Here is a 22,808-nt window from a genome sequence, read left to right as displayed (position 1 = left end):
CTCTTCCTTCCAATGATTTCAATAGGGCACAGAGCTTGGGCATTATCTGTTGGGCCAGAGCTGACACCACTCAATGGTAGAGCCTAGAGAGTTCTCTGTTTGTTTCCTGTGCACTTCCTCATACTAAATCACCACCAGCATCCTATTTGTCATAGAAACTGAGGACTGGGAATCCTTTGATCTGAACTACGATCTACTATAGGAATCTCCCATTGTTTGCAATCCAAAAACCAGCATGTTTGACCTAGCCAAAGATTTGTTTTTCCTTGAGGTGATGTGTTGAACAGGGACACAAAATCAAATTATATTTCACTATAAATTTAACAAATCGCCTTTAATTCAAATTATTACATGAATCAGTATGGCCCAAGAAATCTTGGACAGATGGTCCCTGTAATTCATATATTGGGGAGAAACACTGCATATGACAAGGAAATCAATACCATTTTAACTTCTCTATTTGGAAATTCTCTCTTCCCCTGAGCGAAAACTGCCTCTCCTTAACTTCCTCTCATTGATACTGGTGTCACTCTCTGGAGCTATGCAGAGAAACCTTAATACACTTCTGCGAAAGCCCTTTAAGAATTTGGGGGCAGAGATTGCATCCCTCCTCAAAATCCTGGCCCAGCAGTGACAGTCTTTTTAGTAAACTTTACTAACATTAATTTGAAGATTGCACACTGTCCTGGACAATACTTTGGACATTCCGTTTGTCAGAGACCCTCGTAAAATATGGTGCTAAAATACTTGAGATTGACATGATCCTCTATACCCCATGTGAAGAATTTCTCTCAACTCTAGACATGGCGTATGTGTGAGGATGCAGGCTTGGGTTGGGAAGCCAGTTTCTTCAATGTTTTCAGCTCTGAAGAAGAGCAGAAATGTCACTGTTCCCTCAGGAATAAACTCTCAACCACAACCACAAGTCATTGCTTTCTCCAGAGGGCCTGAGAAGTAGATACTCTTGCTTTTGAAGGGAGCGAGCAAAAAGGGGAATGGGAGAGGAAAGAACCTAAGAATTTACGGGGGGGGGATTCTCTGAGAAGAGATTTCTGTCAGTGGTGAGCAGAATAAGGTCTGTAGGTAGGTGAACTGACCAAAAATCTAATAGTAGGTTTTTGCCTCCATGTAGCTGGAGGCCCATTGTAGAAACCAAAGCAGAACACCTACCCTAGCACCCCACTTTCCCTTACTGTATATGCCTGGCTCATCATAGACCATGAGTGAGAGTCAGCTGAATGACTATTTACACTTTTATTCCTCACAGCCAAGTGGGATTATCTGCCCCCAAGTTACAGATGAAGAAACGGAGCTGCTGAGAGGTTAAGGAACTTGCCCTAGCCACTCGGTAGTAAATGACAGAGTTGAGGTTTAAACCCACACAGTATCATTGTGTTCTTTTTAACACTGATAGAGTTCCTTTAAAAGTTCCAACCAGTTTCAGCTGTGCTGTGGGAGCAAGGAGAAAGGATTATGATTCTACCCACTCTTAAGGTAGCAGGGGAGCAGCACATCCCAAAGGCCAAGTGTGAAGGTGGCTCCTGGGATCGGAGTGTACATTACAGGAAAGGCAGGTGCTGTGATGGGGGTGGGAGGAGCCAAAAGGCCCTTCCTATCAGAAGAGTTTCTGTCCGAGCTTCTATTCATTCCACAAATATTACTTGAACACCCTTTCCGTGCCAGGCAGAGAATGTTCCTCTCCACTCCAGCCCTGAACAGGTTATCAGCGTTCTAGTGTGGACTTAGCTGCAGGCACAGGTTACTGTGTTTCAGCAAGTCTCACCTAGAAGAACTCTGGGGGAAATTCAGGTATTTGGGCAGAAAGAGGAGGGGATAAAGAAGGTATCTTTGGTGTCTCAGATCTGAAGGAGCATGTGGGATCTATTTCAGGCAAGAGGCTGTATGAAGGGAGGTGGGGTGATGGTGGTTAGCTAGAGGGTGGGACTGGGGAGTGCAGATATGATGTCACAGGAAGTGAGAGAAGAATTCAAGGTACAAGCTGGTGTCAACAAAGAAAACTGTTTTCTGTTTCACAACTTTATCTAGAGTATTAGCCATGATCAGGGTATCAGGAAAAATGCTAAGTTTGCTGGTGTCTAAGGAAAATTGTTTGATCATTGAGACCTTCTCTCATGTAAACATTTATTGAATTTACTCAGTGACAGCCTTGTTCTACAGGTTGTGGGGGATGTAAAGATGTGTGGGCCTTGGTCCCTCACTCAGTACTAAAAAAAATGATAGGGTGTACACATATAACTACAATTTAAGTTCTAGGATCAGTGTGGAAGGTGGCAATGCTTATCTCCTCCTGGCACATACAAGAGTCCTTGTTCTAAGCAAAGCAGGAGATGATGCTGCAGCCTCCATGGAGGGAAGATTAGGTCGGACTCAGTCCAGTACTCTGGGCCTGGTCCTTTGCCTTCTGTCAGTTCATCCTGTGACTGGACAAGTCAAGCTTGCTGTACTGGCATTGTGAGTGAAGTCCAGGAGGATCACAAGCTGCCTGGGGCCTTGGTTTGCCTCTGGTTTGACATGCTGCATGAATTACGTCTCAGAGCACCAGAATCTGAAGGTATAATTTTAGAGCAGCTATTATCACCTTTAAGCTACTGGGGGGAATAGGGTAGGCTTATTTCCTTTTTTATAAAGTTTCTGAACTACAAATTCCTAAGATTTCTGGGAATGGAATGTGTCTGAATTTTAACAGGGCCTCTGACAGGGTGTCTTGTGATATGCTTGAGAGCAATATGGAGAAATGTGGGATCAATATTATTAGTACAGTTAATGGCTGCAAAGCTGTGCCCTAATATCATTCATTCATTCAACAAATATTTATTAAACCAGGCATTGTGCTAGCTGCTTAGAATATAATAATGAACAAAACCAGGAACCTCTTCACATGGTTGGTTATAGTTTAGTGGAGGAGCAAAAGAATCACACAGATAGATGTAAAATTGTTAACAATGACAAGTGCCACATAGAGTTTCACGGTAATTTGAATGCCTATAATAGGACTAGTCTTAACTGAGATTTGAAGAATGATGTGATAGATTAAAGATGGACACATATTCCTTGTTACTCCTCCCATGAAGAGGTGAAGTCTAATCTCTCTTTAAATCTGGGCTGGCCTTAGAGACTTCTCTAATAGAATACAGCAGAAAGGATGTTTCATAAAAAGCCTTGAAGCTTCTGTTTTTCTTGGAAGACTCCATCATGGAAGATGTCCTACTACCCTAAGACCACCATGCCAAAGAGTCCATGCATTGATGTTTGGGTCAACAGTCCCAGCCGAATCCTGCCTTCCAGCCATCTCTGCCAAGCCACAAGACATATGAATAAAATCTTGGATTCTCTAGGGGTGCCTGGGTGGCTCAGTCAGTTAAGTGTCCAACTCTTGATTTTGACTCAGGTCATGATCTCACAGTTCATGAGATTGAGTCCCACATTGGGCTCTTTTCTGACAGTGTGGAACCTGCTTGGGATTCTCTCTCTCACTCTCTCTGCCCTTCCCCTGCTCATGCTTTCTCTCTCCCTCTCAAGATAAATAAATAAACTTAAAAAACTCTTGGAAGCTCTAGATCAGAGGTTAGCAAACATAGCCTGCAGACCTAATCTGGCCACCATCTATTTTTATAAATAAAGTTTTGTTGGAATGCAGCTATACCCATTTGTTTAATTATTGTCTATGGATGTTTTTTCATTACAGTGGTAGAGATGAGTAGTGGACTGTCAGGCCTGCAAAGCTGAAAATATTTTCTATCTGGCCTTTTGTAGAAAAAAATGGTGACCCTTGCTCTAGATTAGCACCATCCACTAGAAATTTAATGCAACCACATACGTAATTTGAAAATTTCCAATAGCCATATTAAAAAATTAAAAAGATATAGGTAAAAATTAATTTTAATGATATGTTTTCTTTAATTCAGTATATCTAAAATATTATAATCTCAACATATAATCAATATAAAATTATTAATGGATATTTTACATTCTTTTTTCTGTACAAAATCTTGTAGGTGTTTTACACTTACAGAACTTAGATGAACTACATTTCAAGTGATCAGTAGCCACATGTGGCTAGTGCCTACTGAATTGGACAGGGAAGTTCTATACTAGCCCATTCACTAACTTAGTACCAACCACCAAGTGACTTCAGTTGATGCCATGAGGAACAGAAAAATCACTCAAAACCCTGCCCAAATTTCTGGCCCACAACATTGTAAGACAGAGTAAAATATTCATTGTTTTAAGCTGCTGAGTTTAGGGGCAGTTTTTTAGGTAAACATAACAGATTGAAAAGTGCCAGATAGGTGAAGGGGGTAGCTTGGAAGGATTCTAGGCAAAAGGAACAGCAGGTGCAAAGGCACCACGGCAAGAAGGACATGAGGGAAGGTTGATGTGGCTTAAATGACTAGAGGGGTGGGAGACAAACCTGGAGAGGTCAGTGGAGGCCAGACCATGCTTATCTTAAGGGTCAGCAAAGGATTTTGGTGTTTATTCTGAGTGCAGTGTGAATCACTGAAGAAATTAAAGTGGAAGAGTGACATAATCAGGTTTGTAGTTTGAAAAGATGACTTTGGCTACTGTGTAGAAAGTGGATAGTAGGGAAGTCAGAAGATGCCAGAAGACCAATCCGTTGACTATTGCAGTCATTTAAATGAAGAAGATGGTTGTTTGGTCTAGGGTGGTAGTAGCAGAAGTAGCAGTGGATAGGTTCAAGTGATATTTAGGATTATAATTGACAGGATGTGGTGATGGATTAAGTATGGGAGATGAGAATAAGGTATTAATTGATTGGTTTATTTATTCGTTCATTCAACTGAGTGTCAGGAATCACTCTTATTTAATAGACTAATACAGTGGATGCTACAGAGTTTTTTTACTTTTCACTTGCACAAATAATGGGAAGTTCATTTCTTTAAGTAGAGTAGGATAGCTTAATGCAGTCTGGTATGTCAGATGAGTTTATATTTGATGTGATAGAAAATTGAGAGTTTGGGACTGATGGTCTGGAAGCAGAAAAATTATGTAATGAAAGTTTAAAGAAAATGAGCCTGTCAGTGGTCTGAGGAAGGGGTGAGGGCTGGTATCAAGAAAGCCAATATTAACTCTCAAAGACCTCAGATGAAGAGGCTGAACCAGCATACGGACGAGAAAGAGAAGAGCATGAGCGACACCTTGATGAAAACGTGAACACTTCCTGGTGTCTGGTGGGCATAGATGATGGGCTATAGATGTGTCACCCATCTTGAGCTTTGCTAAGCTCCCATGCCAAACATGTCTCTTTCTAGCTCACGCTGGATCATATGTCTGACTTGGTCTCCAATCTCTTCTTGGAGCAAATCCTCCTGGACTCCCATTTGTGGAGATTTTTCATACCTAACACTGCCTTAATTTGATTAGGTGTCCTTTCCCATACCCATTTGGGAGCACAATGTTTCCACACAGATATGAGGGGAACAGCATCAAAGATGAATAGGTACAAAGAAAAAATATCTATGTAGATTCATATGGGGGAGAAGGCTGCTTTTATTCACTCCCTGATATTGTAGGTAACTAAAGTATTAAAATTAAGAGTCCATTCCCCTCACTCCCGGAAGAAGGAACGTACATAGCATGGTTAGCTTTCCAATCTCCTTATAGCAAGTTTGTGTACAAGACATATGCCCAAAAATCAGATATTTTTGAGTCAAGGAGCATCTCTTTTCCAAATTATTAATGGTTTTGGAAACCATTTTTTCCTTTTTTGCCAAAAGGTGCCTGTGGGTAAGCATCATGCAAAGTTTTACAGGTGAGTCTGTGCACATCTGGTCAAGGGCTCTGCCTACCACAAATAAGAACCCAGAACTCACTAAAAGGCATTTATGCCAATCATGGCCCCTTAAGAGGGCCCCTTCCTGTTGTCTCAGAACCAGAACCATGGTCAAAGAGAGAAAGCCAATGTATCAAGGGCACAATTTGAGGGACGTCCCCTCTCCCCATTCTGTGTACCAGCCCTACCCTGGTGCTTGGAATTCCCAAATTACTCATTCCTTGGGTTTAGGCATTTTTGAAAGCCCCTATTAAAATGCAAATGCTAGCTAGAAGGGAGAAATGTTTTCTGTTTTTAGCCATTAAGAGTTAAGTTCAAGTTAATGCAGCTAAATAGGAAATGGAACTCAGAAAGAAATCATACTCCTAAAAGAGGGAGAATAGTGAATGGGAAGTTTCCTACCCTGATGGGGAGATGGAAAGTGCCGAAGACATATTTTTCTTCTACATATATTCAAAATGGTGTGTATTTCCCAACCTCAGCCTGAGTATACTCTGATGTATGGTTTAGAAACTAGTCTCTATATTAGGTTAGAGATGAGGATAAAGGTTCAATAAAGGATTGTGCACCTAGCCTATGGCCCTATCCTTCTGTACTGCCCCCCTAAACCACTCTTATTTGCCTGACCATGAAAGGTGAATTGTCAACCCTTGCCTGGACACTGGATAACCACTCAGGAACCTTCCTACTCCTTGCTTGTTTCAGACATGTTAGGTTCTTACTCTATTTCTTCACAGCTTCAGTCTCCTGGGAGAGGGACCCCCCAAACTTATTTCTCACCTTTTTGAAACATGGTATTTGAACCTTGATTTTCTCCTGAAGAATCTGGCTTAGCTCACTTTTTTACCTTTTATGCTCTTTCTTCTCCCACCTTAGCCTCAACTCCATAAAATCCAATTCTCATTACCACCAGGAAGAGATATCTGATATCCAGGGCTATTAGAGCAACCAAAGTATCAAGCTCAAAGACAGTCATTAAACAGTGGGTACAATCACAAAAAGCCATTTCCTTCTCTTCAAAGCAGTGTTGCTATACAGTCCTTTTAGTGTGACTGTTAATACTATTTTCCCACTAAGCTAAAAGCTTCAAGAGTACAAGGACCATGACTTTTATGCTCTCTGTTAAAACCCAGGACACAGTTAATCACTCAGATACATTTAGAACATGCTAATGAACAGAGATTTATAAAAGCTTCCATTATACACAGGATAGCTCATGTAAATAGTATCAATGATACCTGCAACAGCAAACAGATGAAATAATATAGAACTGTGAGCTTGTGCACATAATTAGACTCATTTAAGTCCACAGCCTTAGTCCCAAGATTGAGGTTGCATGTCAGAGGAATAGATCATCTCCCTAGTTATTACAATTTGAGAGGAGTGGGAAGTTCCCTTGGCCAAAAATTATTTTCACCTGTCTCTCCTTAAATAACTATTAGTGGAGGCACTATTTTAAGCCTATTTGCAAATGCAAATATGTTCATGGTATACAGAACACGAGAAACCACTGCATGGGCTCTTTTTGGACCTAAGACTTTCTTTTCAAATGAGCTATTGGTCTCTGGTGCCAAGAGGAGCCAATATTGTGAGGGGCATTTAGATGGGAAGAAGAAATGGAGACAAAGAGACGGGAAGAGAAAGGCCAAATAAGAAAGCAGAGACCACTGCAGAAGCTGTGGGTTTTGCCCCAGTTCTTTGAACTTCTCACTGGCACAAGGGGCTCAGGCAGGGCCAGCATCCTTGGATACTTTCTCCTGCAGTGGAGCTCGTTGGAGCCCCCAGCACCCTGAGGCCAAGGGCAGCTGTTGGTTGTTTGGTAAGTGGTGCCTTCTGTTTCCTGCCTGTCCTGTCTCTTAGCTCACCAAAGCAGACAAAGGATCTGGATGGAAGAGACACATTTCTATAATGTCCTACCTCCAATGTAGCCAGTCTCAGAATCAAGCCTGATGGTCAAAAGTTTTATGCACGTATTCCACAACCCTTCTTACCCACTCCCTTGCCAGCCATCAGCCCAACCTCTGAACATCTGCCCCAGATGTAGCTTTATCAGACACCAAGCTCCCAAAGCATACAAGCTTCATAAGAACATACCTGTCACAAATGCCCATCCACTGCAGCTCCTAGAGACCAGATGTATAAGCTCAGTGACATTCCCGAGGAACACAGAAACAAGGTGTTAAGAATAAACGATGAGGAGCCTTTGTGAGCTCCCCATAACTTCCTAACACTCTTTGTAGAGAAAGAAATAATGTCAGGGCTGAGACTAGAACTCAAATGCAGAAAGGGGAACTGACAAGAAAGAAATAGCACCACAGACAGGGGCTGGTTCCAGATAACTTCTGATGGCAGGTGGGCATTTCCACCGATGAAAATGACTACAAATGCACTGGCGGAGAGTGAGTGAATGTAAAGCCCTGAGGAAACTCCCCAAAGGCAGCCCAGCCACAAACATGACAAAGACTAACAGAGATCCAGGAGTGTAGCCTTTGAGTCCCATAGGTGAAGGTTCAGCTCAGTTTAACAAGTGTTTTATGCAGCAGCCATGTACCAGGTACTGTTTCCGGCTTGGCAGGGCTGCAGGAGGCAGTCTGCAACCACAGAGCCCAGAGACTGGGTATTTTTTTCTCACCCCACCCCCCTACAAACCATTCATTTGAGTATATCTCCATGGATCCTGCTAGGAGCCAATTAACATACACAGCTTGTTTTTAAATTATCCTCATCTAATCCTAATTATCCTAATGTAGAAAATTTGGCCCCTATTCCTGGAAGTAGGTGGTACTCGAGTCTGGGGACAAGTCACCAGCAGAAGAGTGATAGGTGTGTGAATGCCAAGTGGATTTTTCCAAACCTAGTGCTTCGAGAGGGACAGGCTTCACACATATAATCCTGATCCAAATGTATGGCTTCTTTTCCTGATCCAATCAGGCCCTGAAAAGCCCTCTGCTCAGTAGGGGGGGTGGGGGCAGACGTTTATGCGCCTCTGAGCCTGCAGCATTTGCATTCGGGAGAGAAACAGCTACCTGTGAACCTGCCTCCTCTGATCTCTTGGTGGCTAGCTGGGCCCTGCAGGACTAGAGAAATTAAAAGTAGCAAAGGGAGAGCTGTTTGTTGTCTGGGTTGAGAAGAGCACCCAAGCAAGCACATGTGGTGCAGGGGAAGTAGCATAGCACAGGTTTGGAACTGGTAGTCCAAGGTCAAACCCTGGCTTGACCACCGGGCCCTGGACAAGTTATTGTCCAGGAGATGTCTAAGATGTCCAGATGTCTAAGTTACATCTCCCCATTTTAGTCTTCTCATCCAGGAAATGTGACCAGCATCCTTGATGCATTGTTCTGAAAAACAAATGGGATCTTGCATGTACATCACCTGGCACAGAGCATGATATGCAGCTATTTAGTCTTCGTTATTACTTTTCTGTTTTCCTGCCAGACTTTACAGTTCTGACTTTGACCTTTGCGCAAAGTTGATCCTTAATCACTGGAAAGGTGATGATCATTCTTCCCAAAACAGGTCTGTAAACTCCTCACCTTCCATCCAGGGTCTCTCAAACCCAGAGGGCTCTTATGTGGGTCCTGGGCCCTGACTCATAGGGTCTTCACTTCCTCTCAGCGATTCTCTGTGCATACCTTGGAAACTTCATCCTTTACTCGGATAGGCACCACCTGGGGTTTTCCTCTGGATTTTACAATCATATATATATTTTTTTATTTGAAAGGGTCCATTTAGTTTCCTTATTGTAACACATGAAATTACCCATGTATCAGAGCACAGGAGAATTAATTTACATACCACTCCGTTTTCAAGTTTCCTTCTTTTCCTTATACTCAGCAGTCAAAATATCAGATAGGCTAAACTGGAAAGTCTTGCTATCAAAATATTTAGAATAGTATTTCCCAAACTTCAGTCATTCTAGCTACTAGTACCACTTCATATCCATGTAAAAATCTGTATTATTTTTTATGCACTCATTTTATTCTTGACTTATTTTAAAAGGAATCTTTATATAAATACTAAAAATTTTAAAGAGCAGTATTATTTACCAGAAATAAAGGGTGAGTTCAAACTCTGTGTTTGTTCAAACCTGTTGTTCAAACTCTGGCCCCACTAGTTAATACCTGTGTGTTCTTGAGGAAGTCACTTAATTTCTGAGCCTTAGTTTCCTCACAGAGGTAATATTAAATGTCTCATAAGCTTGTTGTGAGGATTAAATAGGAAGACACGTATATGGTGCCTCACACAGATCCTGGCATACGGTAGGTTATTTTAAAAAAAAGTTTTATTGTTTTCTCTTTTCCGTATCCCTTCTCTCATCTCCTTATTTCAGGTCCTGATTAGAGTAGTATCCAATGCACTGTAACAGAAGTAATGGAAGATAAGTAGTGAGGCAGGCAGCAGAAATAAAGGACAATTCGGGGTCACGGAATTCTCTAATTCTATGAACTAATTAGCATTGCAAGGTTGTTTCAGGGACCTCAAAAGTCATTTTAGTCTCTCACTGAAGCAAGGACTCCCCTCGGTGTTATCTGTAATAGATGGATGTCCAGTCTTTGCTTTCTTACTTATGTTGGAAAACTTACTACCTGATATGACAGTTATGAGAGAAAGGTCTTCTTTATAATAATCCCAAATCTCCCACCACTCACTCCCCAGTCCCCTAAGTGTCCCTGTCCTGTTTTCTAAAACTGCCGGGATATGTATTTTTACCCCTTCACATGGAACCCTCCAAATAATTGAAAACAGATATATCATAAGTTTCCTCAGTAGTCTTTTCTCTCAGCTACATATTATCAGTGTCCTCAACTGTTCCTCATATAATGTGGTCTCTAGAACCCTAACCAGCTTGGTGGTTCTCTCACTGGCACCTGTCTCCCTGAATGTGTCAACATACCTCTTTGCAGAAAGGGCTTACAGAATGAAATGGATAGTGACAAGATCACTTTCACTAATGAGTCAGAGATCAAATTAGCCTGTACACAGTTGTACTGGAGTGGCTGACCATGATTTTTTTTTTTTCAAATATCATGTCACATCACCACCTCTTGGCCCCATCTTATTTGTATGTCAGTGTTCAGCCAATCAGAATTACTCTGAATCCTCTTTATGTCTTTCATTGTACTAGTCATCCCTCCAATCCTGTGCCACTCAAAAAGCTGATAAGGAGGCCTACCCAAGAGTCATCAGAGCCAAGCATGGACGGGGTTCAGCAGTGATGGTGGTCAACAGTATCAAATGCTGAGATGAGGTTAAGCAAAATGAAGAAAATCAGTTCCTTGTGTTTAGTGAAGAGGAAGTTACCAGTAACCTCAGAAAGTTGCTTTCTGTGTGGGGCTGCTTCCTCCATGCCTCACTCCCAGATGTTCTCATGTCTGAGGAGGCCAAGGCTACAAGAAAAAGCAGCCGGAGGGGAGTGGCTATAGATGGTAGCTGGGTTGGGGGAAGAGATATTCCCCTGGGACCACACGGTTAGGATTTACTCTGAGGGTGGAGGGGCAAAGCTAGAAACTTGTGGGCATTTGGAAAGATCCAAACACTTAGCTGAATTTTCCAATTCCAGCTATATATTTGTTTGCTATACATAAATGGCTTCCCGTGGCCACCAGTCAAGAAGCACTCTAAAAATATTCTAGGTGGTGGTGGTTCTAATATAGGACCAAATAATTTCCACAAATAATTATAGAGGCATTACTTATCGAAATGTTAATTAGCATTTGTTTTCTGAGATTTCTTGACACATAGATTTTTGCAGGGGAGAAAGCAGAAGTGACTTAAAGTCAAAGGCACTTTTGGACTTTTGTGAAAGCTCATGGAAGAGATAATATAGATGTCCTAAAAGGGAAGAGAAAAGAGAGTGCTTTTGAGATGCAAGAGGAAGGAAGGGCAGAGTTGTTTGGGTCCTGTGAGCAGAGGGATCAAACAAAGCACTCTCTCTCAGTGCTCCCAAGGGGATAACAGCTTTGGGAGTGATGGCTCGTGCCTACAGAAGCAGTGCACTTGGTTCATGGGCCTCAGGAGATAACCTCATTTCCCACTGTGACATAGGGGTGGAGAGCTGCCAGACTTCACAGACCACCGTGGTTTAGATAGTGAGGTTGCCAATAGCAACCAAAATGGTCTTGGGATTTGAGGCCCTTCCTCCTTCTAGGCACTAGGTAAGCTTCCTGAATTATGACTGGGCTGTAAGAAGGAAAGGGCATCCCTGTATGATCAAGATGGAATCCCCTATCCAACTGGTAGAATAGGTTTCACAGGTGAGATTAGGTTGAATTAAAGGAAACATGGGAAGTGACCATCTCTTACATACTTGGATTCATGGACAGAAATTCATGCCCTATTCATAGTTCCTAAGTTATTTTTAATTTAGAAGTGATGCAGCACAGGGTGGTCCTGTTCTTATTCCCAGCCCTGCTGCACAACCTCTCAGAGTGCAGGAAGCCACAACCACTGTCCCCAGAACCTGACTTTTCCCTTTTAATGAAACTCTTCTGGGTCCATAAACAGGGTTCTCTGATACTGCTTGAGAGAGAACATAAAACATTTGCTATGAATTTTTTATTTTACTGCTGTTATAAAATTGTATTTCGAAAATCCTTCATCCTTAAAACATAAACACACTAACTGCTGAGAGGATGAAAAGAGAAGCCACAGACTGTAAGAAAATATTTGCAAAACACATAACTGATAAAGGACTGATATCCAAAATGTACAAAGAACTCTTAAAACTCAAGAAAACAAACAATTCAGTCTAAAAATGGGCAAAAGATCTGATCATACACCATACCAAAGAAGATATACAGATGGTACAGATATACATATTAAAAGATGCTCAGTATCATATGTCATTAGGGAATTGCTAATCAAAACCATAATGAGCTACTACTAAATACCTATTAGAATGGCTAAAAAAACCCCAAAAAACAAAAAAACAAAACTCCTGACAATACCAAATGCTGACAGGGATGTGGAACAATGGCAACTCTCATTCATTGCTGGTGGGAATGGAAAATGATGTAGGGACTCTGGAACTCATTGTGGCAGGTTCTTACAGCACTTAACATAAGCCTACCAGATGAACCATCAATAATGCTCCTAGGTATTTACCCAAATGAGTTTAAAACTTATGTCCACACAAAAACCTGTGCATGCATATTTATACCACCTTTATTCATAATTGCCCCAAAGTAGAAGCAACTGAGATGGCCTTCAATAAGTGAATAGATAGACAAACTGTGGTATGTCCATACAATGGAATATTATTCAGTAATAAATAGAAATGAGCTATCAACCCATGAAAAGACATGGACAAACTTTAAATGCATGTTGCTTAATGAAAGAAGCCAACCTCAAAAGGCTACATACTGTATGTTTCCAACTAGATAACATTCTGCAAAACGCAAAATCACTGAGACAGTAAAAAGATCAGTGGTTGCCAGAGGATGTGAAGAGGGATGAATAGAGGAGCACAAGGGATTTTTAGGGCAGTGAAACTTTCTGCATGATACTGTAATTAATGGTGTATATATGTTATAAATTTGTCAAAACCCACAGAACTGTAGAACCTAAAGAGGGGACTTTAATGTAAAGTGTGAGTTTTAATTAACAATATTGGTTCATTAACAAATATACCACACCAATGCAAGATCATAATAACAGAGGAAACTATGTGCAGGGGAGAGGGTGTATGGGAATTCTCTGTATGGTCTGCTCAATTTTTCTATAAATTTAAAACTGTCACGAAAATAAAGTCTATTAATTAAAAACATACACACACACATACACACACACTACATAAGCACTGATTCCTGGTAAAGCAACTAAGTTAATAACATGACATTTTAGAGGGCTTCTACCCCGTGGGTAAAAAAATTAGCATCAATTTCACAGTCCAGAGGTTCTCTTCTCCATGTTGCACACTTGTAATTAAATGCCATACATAAGACATTGCTGCGAAACATCTCTAGTTTTGTATTTCTGCCCTCTATTTTGACATTTTTTGCATCTTTCTGGTGCAGAATCATAAATTTTCATGTCAGTTCCTTGCGTACATTAAAAAGTCCCATTGTTTTCTAAGGGCCAGATCAATAAAAAAATAGCTTTCAGTTCCATGTTTCTGGAGGAACATTCTTAGAAATGTAGTAAGCTTCTTTTTTTCTTTGAGGCGGAGATACAATGTTGACCTACACTTAAAAGCAATTTTATATAGTTAAGCATTGGAGGTTGAGTCTTTTTCTTTCAGCCAAACTTTTACAGCCTCCATATTTACATCCTATAAGAGGGTCACCAAGGTTGGGGGAGATCCTCACTCTTACAACCTCTAGCGCAGTCTCCTCTCTAGTCCTGAGTTGGTTTGTTTGGTCTCCTTGGCTGCCCTGGGGTATCTTATTTTATTCACTTTCTCATGATGCAAATTCACACCCATCATTCATGCATGTTAAGAAAGAGGGAACGTGTATTGTTTCTTAATTTATATTCGATCAACTTCTGAACACAGAAACTAGGACTCAGTGACACACTTTTGCCTAGATGTCCTCTAAGGAGAAGTCAGAAAGGTAAAGGACACTAACAGTTATTTACAAGATCCTACTTAAGATCCTTGTCTGCATTTTCTCTCAAAACCAAATGGTGGCTTAATAAAACATACCTAAACTTCGGCAACAAAATTTATGTGGGTTGAAAATTACATTTGCATGTTGTAAAAGGTAGGGTAAGGAAAAATTGTCAAAAGGCTAAGTATCAGGATGTGCACATTTTAGAAAAACAAGTAATGTTGTACCTGGGATGACTGTGGCATTTACATGATCTGTTACTTTAGCTGTATGGGCAAGTGGAGAAGATTAAGAATGTGGCTCTGTGTAGAGCTCAGGCTAAGGACAGCAACCCCAGCTAGTACGGAGCCAGCCATCCCAAACCCAGGGTCTGAGAGTGGTCAGTGGTCTGGTGGAGACATGGCGGAGTGGGGTGGAGGTGTGCTGTGGCACAGTCAGAATTGGGAGTTTCTGGGAAGTGTGATATCTACAGTGTGGTGAGTGGAGATACTTCATTGTTTGCCCCTGTGAAATAAGGGGCATTGTTTGCCCCTGTGAAATAAGTGTCCTGGGGGACACTGGGGGACAGGCCCTAAGGAGCAATGGGGAACTGGGGCCACAGATCAGGAAATAAGGCCAAGCCAGAGAAGGACTACAGCCTGGAGAACTGAGGAACTCACCATTCGCCCCCTTGGACACTAGAGATCAGAATTATAGCAGCAAGACCACATCTGGAGCCCCCCTCCCACCAGCTATGTGTACAGACACTTCATAAAAGGGACTGGGAAGAGTTTCAGGAGTGGTTCCAGGATGCTCATGGAAACTAGTAATACTATAGACTCTAGTGACACAGAAAAGCACATATTTTTATTCTTTACCTTTGTTTCCACCCATCTTTGTATCTTAACATTATTTCCCACTTTCTTTTTTTTTTTTTTTTTTTTTTTTAAATTTTTTTTAACGTTTATTTATTTTTGAGACAGAGAGAGACAGAGCACGAACGGGGGAGGGTCAGAGAGAGAGGGAGACACAGAATCTGAAACAGGCTCCAGGCTCTGAGCAGTCAGCACAGAGCCCGACGCGGGGCTTGAACTCACATACCGCGAGATCATGACCTGAGCCGAAGTCGGACGCTTAACCGACTGAGCCACCCAGGCGCCCCTATTTCCCACTTTCTAATAATACTTTAAAATCCACTGATGTAATTGCACCATTTGCAATTTCTACTTTTTAATTTGCCTTCATTCATTCAACAAATGCTTATCCAGCCCTAACTAAGTATAGGACTTGGGCTGGTCCTGGGATACAAGGAAAAGCAGAGGGTCCCTGCTCTGCAAGAGCCTGAAGGTGAGTGCAGGAGACCGACACCAAACTGGTAATATCAAGGGGCCTGCCAACAAGTGATTTTCAACAAAAACAGCTTCAGTTACTAATGATTAAGTAACATCTGAAGAGCATGTGGTAGATATTAACTAGGTTGTATAGGTCACAATTAAGAAAAATTTCCCCAGGCCCTCTGACTCAGGAATAGACTTCTCTAAGAAATATTGGTTCTCCTTCGGTTCATATTTTAAATGGTCACTGTGTCTGCATGACTGTCAGTCACAGATGGCACAGCAGAGAACTCACTCTGAGAGAAGGGTAGATGAAAGTGATACTTAACTTCTAATTTAATAATTCTATATTCTAGCTATTTAGTAATGTTTACAATACGAGAATCTCAGGACTTAGAGAATCTCAGGACTTCTGAGGGTTTATACAAAAGATGGCCTGTTAGTTAACAAATAACAAAACCACGTAAAATCTTTCCAAGATGAATGAAATACATACAGCAGCAAGTTTAAAAATTGATGCCAATAAACTACCAACATCAGTGATGGCACTTTTCAGAATTCAACAAAGTAAATATATGATTCCAAACATATTATTTCGATCTTTAGTGTTACCTGGGAACATTAAACCCAAATTCACAAGATTGTGATCTCTGAATTTAAAGTGGCCCATTTGCTTAAAGATATGCCCTTACGCATTCTGAGAAACTGTCATCTCTTTCACAAAGCATCTGACATTTGCCATTTCCTTTAAACCTTAGTTAGAAGAAATAAAATGAGGTAATATTCTAAGTATAAAAGTTGCTTAAAGAGTAAAGTCCATATGCTTTTTCCTATTTGTGCAGAGGAGGGAATATAATACATAACAAAACTAACACATTTTAATAAATGGCAGCATATTTCAATTTTAGGGAAGCATAATCTGAGAAAGCACCTTTTTATGCAAAATATTTATATAAGAACATAAATAAAATGTGCTCTACAAAGTAAAATAAAATATATTGGGGCATATAGAACACAGCCAATATGACTAAGCTTGTTAAACAAAAAACAAAAAACCAAAACCACTGGATTTTTTAAAGCTTCCATTTCACAATAGGGTCGAAGGAGGGGGCATTGCACACACAAAGGCTCACTTCCCTGTGGCATCTTTGTAACCAAAAGCAACGAACATAAGACTTCTGGGAACCCTGAAAATACGTATTTATCAACCTGGATTTGCAATTTTCAAGTTGGTGGTACAGAACCACCAGGTGTAATTTTGTAGCTCCCTTCACATGCCTTTATCTGGAAGATTCTAAAGGTCCACCACCACTTAGACATGTTGCCACTTACAAGAAATTTTCCATATCTATTCATCAGTGATGGACATTTGGGCTCTGTCCATAGTTTGCCTATTGTTAACAGCACTGCTCTAAACATTGGGGTACATATGCTCCTATGAGTCAGCACTCCTAAATCCTTTGGATGAATTCCTACTAGTGCTATTGCTGGGTCATAGGGTAATTCTATTTTTAATTTTTTGAGGAAACTCCACACTGTTATCCAGAGTGGCTGCACCAGTTTGCATTCCCACCAACAGTGCAAGAGGGTTCCTGTTTTCCACATCTTCGCCAGTATCTATTGTTGTGTGAGTTGTTAATTTTAGCCACTCTGACTGGTGTGAGGTGGTATCTCAATGGTTTTGATTTGTATTTCCCTGATGATGAGCGATATTGAGTATCTTTTCATGTGTCTGTTGGCCATCTGGATGTCTGCTTTGGAAAAGTGTCTATTCATGTCTTCTGCCCTTTTCTTCACAGGATTATTTGTTTTTGATACAATGGAATACTACTTGGCAATGAGAAAGAATGAAATTTGCCATTTGCAACAACGTGGATGGAACTGGAGGGTATTATGCTAAATGAAATAAGTCAGGCAGAGAAAGATAGAGGTCATATGTTTTCACTCATATGTGGAGTTTGAGAATCTTAACAGAACATCAGGGGGGAAGGGAAGGGGAAAAATAGTTTCAAACAGAGAGGGGGGCAAACCATAAGGGACTCTTAAATGCAGAGAACAAACTGAGGGTTGATGGGGGTGGGCAGGGGAGAGAGGACAATGGGTGATGGGCATTGAGGAGGGCACTTGTTGGGATGAGTACTGGGTGTTGTATGTAAGTGATGAATTATGGGAATCTACTCCTGAAGCCAAGAGCACACTGTATACACTGTATGTTAGCTAACTTAACAATAAATTGTATTTAAAAAATAAAAAAATAAAAAGTAAACATACCATTTGGCAAATGACATTAAACCTTTTACTAATAAATTCAGATTCCTTTGATATTTCTTGAATAATTCTAAATACTGAAGATAAATACTAAGTGCTAATTAATTTCTAAATCTATAAAATAAACTAGCACCCTGCATTTTAAGAACAACAACAACAAAATTTCCAGTAAAATAAGATGTCGCTCCTCCTACTCTTCTGCCATGTGAGTAAAGGATGGTCTCTTTTGAAAAGTGCCTTAAATAGCTTTCCTCAAATCTGGTTTAATATCAGAAATGATCTCAAATAAACCTTGTACTTGTTGGCTACGGTTTTAATGTGAGGAGTTGGAATTCTTAAGAAGGACAGCATTTGGAAACCAATTTGATCTTTGCAATTCAAGGATTGGAGACAAAATATTGTATTTGTCATCATACTTGAGTTGCATTTTCACTATGCATGGCCTATTTGCATACAAACAAAAGAGATTATTTTTAAAAGAGGTTTTCTGTGTTTTTGTTTTGGTCCTTTGGTAAGTAAGGGACCAAGCCATTTTCATACCATGGACTTCACACATTATGTTTATGTCATCCTTCACTTCCTCTTCCTTACCACCCACTTCCATTTCATTGGTGGCCAGTTTTGGGGTCTCTGTCACCTCCTGTCCAGACTACTGCAACAATCTCCTGGCTGGATCCCTTACACTATCCTTTACCCTATCATTATTTTTCACCAAAAGCAATCTGACTATGAAACTTCCTTGCTTTGAAGACTTGCTCCCTTTTCCTCATGGACTAGTGGTCATACTTCTTAGCAAGACACACAAAGGCCTTCACAGCCTGAACCCAACTTTTCTCTTCTGCTTCTATCAGTCAACCCACATAACTTACCTTCTAGTCACACCAGAACTGTTCACTGACCCTTGACCCTCCTAGACCTTTCAGGACTTTTTGCCGTCTTTGTCTTTGCACAAGCTATTCCTTCTGCCTGGAATGCCTTTCCTGCCTTTTCTGTATGCAGAACTCCATCCACTGTTCCTTTGAGATCCAGGTCACTCTGTACGTCACAGCTGGAACCTTCCCTGCCATCCTTCCCTCCTTTTCCACTATATCTATATCTTTCTCGCTCCCAAATCACATCATTTATTCTTTCATTATAACAGTTTCCTCCTTGTGTTAAAATTTCCCTGCTTATATAGATGTCCTATCCTGACTTCCACAAGAGCAGGGAACATGTTTAGTTCCCTTTGCATTCCTGATACTTAGTGCAGTAACAGGTCCAACAAACGTCATTAAAGTTAATATCTGTTAACTGATGACTTATAAGCTAGGTATTCTGCCAGGTACTTTAAGTGTATTGCTTCATTTAATCTCCACAATAAATGTAGGAATTTTACAGATGAGGAAACTGAGTTTCAAAGAAGTTAGGCCACTTGCCTAGGGACACACAGCTGGTGACCTCAAGTTTTAGCAGGATATAGAATTGAATCTGTTTCAATTTCTAGCTGATTTTGCTATATGACTATCATTAGAATGTCAGATAGATGTCAGCGTACTTTTTTGGTGTGGTTTGGCTCTTTTTAAGTCTCTCCACTCTACCTTTTACTAATTATGCAACCTTGAGTAAATTACTAAACCTCTCCAAACCTCAATTTCCTCATTTTTTTTTTCGGTGGGGGAAAATAATACCTAATTTACATGGTCATTATAAAGATTCAGGGACTACACCTATGTGAGGTTCCTAGCCCCATCCCTGCTCATCACAGCAATCATTTCTTCCTTCCTGCTGTCAGCCATGCACTTCATATTCCTCCATTCACTCACTTAATCCTTACTCTCTGAAAATTGGAAACTATGAAACCTTCTAACAGATGAATAAACAGGCTTAGAGAAATAAGTAACCTGCCCCAAATTCTTTTAATCCAAGTAAATGTTTTTCCTAAAGTCCCCCAGAACTGAATGGGACCCTCAGATCAATACCTAAGTGTGTGTAAAGGGATCACTCTGCCTGTATGTGTGAAAACACAACTAGAGACATTAAAGAAACTGAGTTTGGGTTTGTTTTCCCTTTTTTTTTTTTAAATTTTTTTTCCCTAGTGACCATGAACACTTAACAAGTCAGAGAATCGTCTTGAAAACTGAATTTTGGGTGAGCCACTGCATAGGTGTATTAACTTTTCTACTCCCTGCTGTCTCAATTCTCCATGTCCCTCAAATTCCCACCTTTTCCACTGAACCTTCAATCAAGTTCCCCCTTCTCTACCAATCTACTTCCTTCTAACCTGCAAGCAAAGATCTTGGGACCACTTTCCAGCCCAGTCAGAAGGGAAGATGTAAATGGCTTCTGCCTTAAAATTTGGTGCCCTGGGGGAAGTATCTTGCTGGGTCTATATTTTCAAACTTCCCTAGCTTTTGTAACTCCCAGCTCTCACCTGCCTTCATTCCATTTGGTTATTCCTTCCCACCTGTTGATGCCTCACTATTTACACCAAGGCTTTTAGACTCAAGTGTGTACATGGTCCTGGCAGTTAATGTAAATAAATGAGCAAAGTAGGCCATGTAGGAAAAGGAGAGCTTTTACCCACCCTTAGAAGTTGAGCAGCCTCTTCCAGATTCACCTGTTGTTACCATATGGGAATGAGGGCCCATTGTTACTGGTTATTCTGATTTCCCAGAGGAGGTGGAAATCCAAATTTATGTGAATTCTCCAGATTTTTAAAGTACTGGCAACTAGTTATAGTTAATTTTTTTTAATTTTTAAAAATTACTGTCTATCTATATGCTATTTTTGGTCTACCAATCTTTAGTTTTCAATCTCTGTCCCAGACCACTTGCTCCCTAGTTCTTACCTTTATTACTTGGCTGCCAGAGCTTGTTTTGGGCCCTGATACAACACAGCTCTCTCCAAGCACAAATATTTCTACCCACAAATCTGTCTTGGTCTGCCATAATAGATGCTCCCATAATGCTGTTCAGAGCTTTGGTCTAGAATTAGATTGGTGGCTGGACTCCTGGCTCTGTATCAGCTATGCGACCTGGACAAGTTATTTAACATCTCTAAGATTTAGTTTTCAGTTGTGGAAAATAGGGGATAATAATAGTACCTACCTCCAGGAATTGTAAGGATTAAGTGAAATAATATATGATAGAATGTGCCATAATGCCTGCCATGTGATAAGAAATGCTAGCTATAATGTAACCTTCTCCCTTCATAGCTGCTAAATAGGATCTCTATGTGATTCATCTTCATTTTCTCAACATTAAATAAAACTTTACTGAATGAGTTAATAAACAAATTTTCTCAGCCCCCTCTTTTCTAGCCCTGATTCACTATAGCCTGGAATTTAATATATTCTTAAACCTTTCCATCCATAGTGTTCTCACACTCCTCTGAACCTCTGTTGCACTAGAGAACAGAGGTCAAAATTGGAGGCCTGAGCCAAGCAAGCCCCTCCAGACATTGAGGCATTACATAAAAATCAGGAGATATCACATATAAGTCTACCTCCCTAACTTCTCTCCAAAAAATGAGATTAGGTTGTACTGGACCACATTCCAGCACACAAGACAACAGAGTGGGGACCAGCAGCATTGCTCAAGATGGGGCTCATCTGTGGGGCACCTGGGTGGCTTAGTCGGTTAAGTGTCAGACTTCAGTTCAGGTCATGATCTCATGGTTTGGGAGTTCGAGTCCTGCATTGGGCTCTGTGCTGACAGCTCAGAGCCTGGAGCCTGCTTCGGATTCTGTGTCTCTGTCTCTCTCTGCCCCACCTCTCTCTCTTTCTCTCTCAAAACTAACATTAAAAAATTTTAAAACAAACAAACAAACAAACAAACAAACAAACAAACAAAAAAAGATGGGGTTCATCTGCTGTGTAACGAAGCTTCCACCATTCAGGCGTCATGAGGGTATAATAAACTATATGCCTGCATCACATTCTATTATCTGAAGATCTCTGTAGGCATTCTGTGTTTACTCTTCCCAACTCAGAGACTGTACCTCACTACTAGGTTGCTTTTTATCTTGATTTTATCCTGCTTAGCAGAGCAATATAAATTCACTGTAGATTTAGCAATTTCAAAGAAAAAAAAACCCTATTCCTATGATCCTGCCAACCTAGAGGTAACCACTATGACTGTTTTGACATACTTGCTATGTTGTTTCCATGCGTTATTTTCTTTATAATTCCATAGCTTTATGTTTTCTCTGTCATTAAAAAGTCATCAACACACACACACACACACACACACACACACACACACACACACACACGTTATCAACAACTTCATCTTTAATTTACTTAACCATTCACCTACTATGAAAAATTCAGGTTGATTCTTATTTTTCATTATATTAAATAATGCAATAATAGACATTTGTGTGCACAAATCTTTTTCATGTCTCATACTATTTATCTATATCCTTAAAAGTGAAATTATTGCAGAAGAGGAATAAGCATTTTCACAATAAGCAAAAGTGGTAGTTTATATATCTTCTAGAATTAGAAGTGCAAATTTGAATATGTTACCCATGATGACTAATAGGCAAACAAGTCTTTATAAATTAAGAGCAGACATTACCAAATGTACCATATTGGAAATCCAGAAGGCTAAAAAGGGGGCTTCATAGCTTCATGAAGGTACATATAATTACCAATTATAGGACAGGACTTTATTTTAATGTTTTTGGCATCCTACCTTACATAAAATATATTTTAAGTGGCTTTGTTGTTTGGCTTTCACCTTATTCACTTGCATTGAGCCTGCCCTTCTCGTATCTATAATTAGAGGTTTACTATAGTGACTTCGGGGTTTTAGGTAAGAATCCACTTGCTATGGGGCACCTGGGTGGCTCAGAGTTAAGCGTCCAACTTCTTGGTTTCAGCCC

At 40.5% G+C, this 22,808-nt stretch overlaps 1 protein-coding gene across 4 annotated transcripts in view; it reads right to left on the bottom strand.

Annotated features, from left to right (window-relative positions):
- The window catches only part of CD86 (CD86 molecule), a 67,437-nt gene that overhangs the window by 35,095 nt on the left and 9,534 nt on the right, over nt 1-22,808 (bottom strand). Inside the window, exon 1 of one of the 4 annotated variants that reach the window (XM_042955600.1) lies at nt 7,907-8,265. The exons of 1 other annotated variant lie outside the window; for it this stretch is intronic. In XM_042955600.1, coding sequence (XP_042811534.1) covers nt 7,907-7,923 — 17 coding nt within the window. In that variant the 5' untranslated portion in view covers nt 7,924-8,265. Of the gene's footprint in view, nt 1-7,906; nt 8,266-22,808 lie in introns of those variants that run through there. 2 more of the 4 variants (XM_042955599.1, XM_042955597.1) reach the window with 2 other exon arrangements.

Source organism: Panthera leo, chromosome C2 (genome assembly GCF_018350215.1).
Source record: "Panthera leo isolate Ple1 chromosome C2, P.leo_Ple1_pat1.1, whole genome shotgun sequence".
Taxonomy (NCBI): Eukaryota; Metazoa; Chordata; class Mammalia; order Carnivora; family Felidae; genus Panthera; species Panthera leo.
The sequence above is the reverse complement of the archived record's forward strand: the minus strand, read 5'-3'. Positions and strand labels throughout refer to the sequence as shown.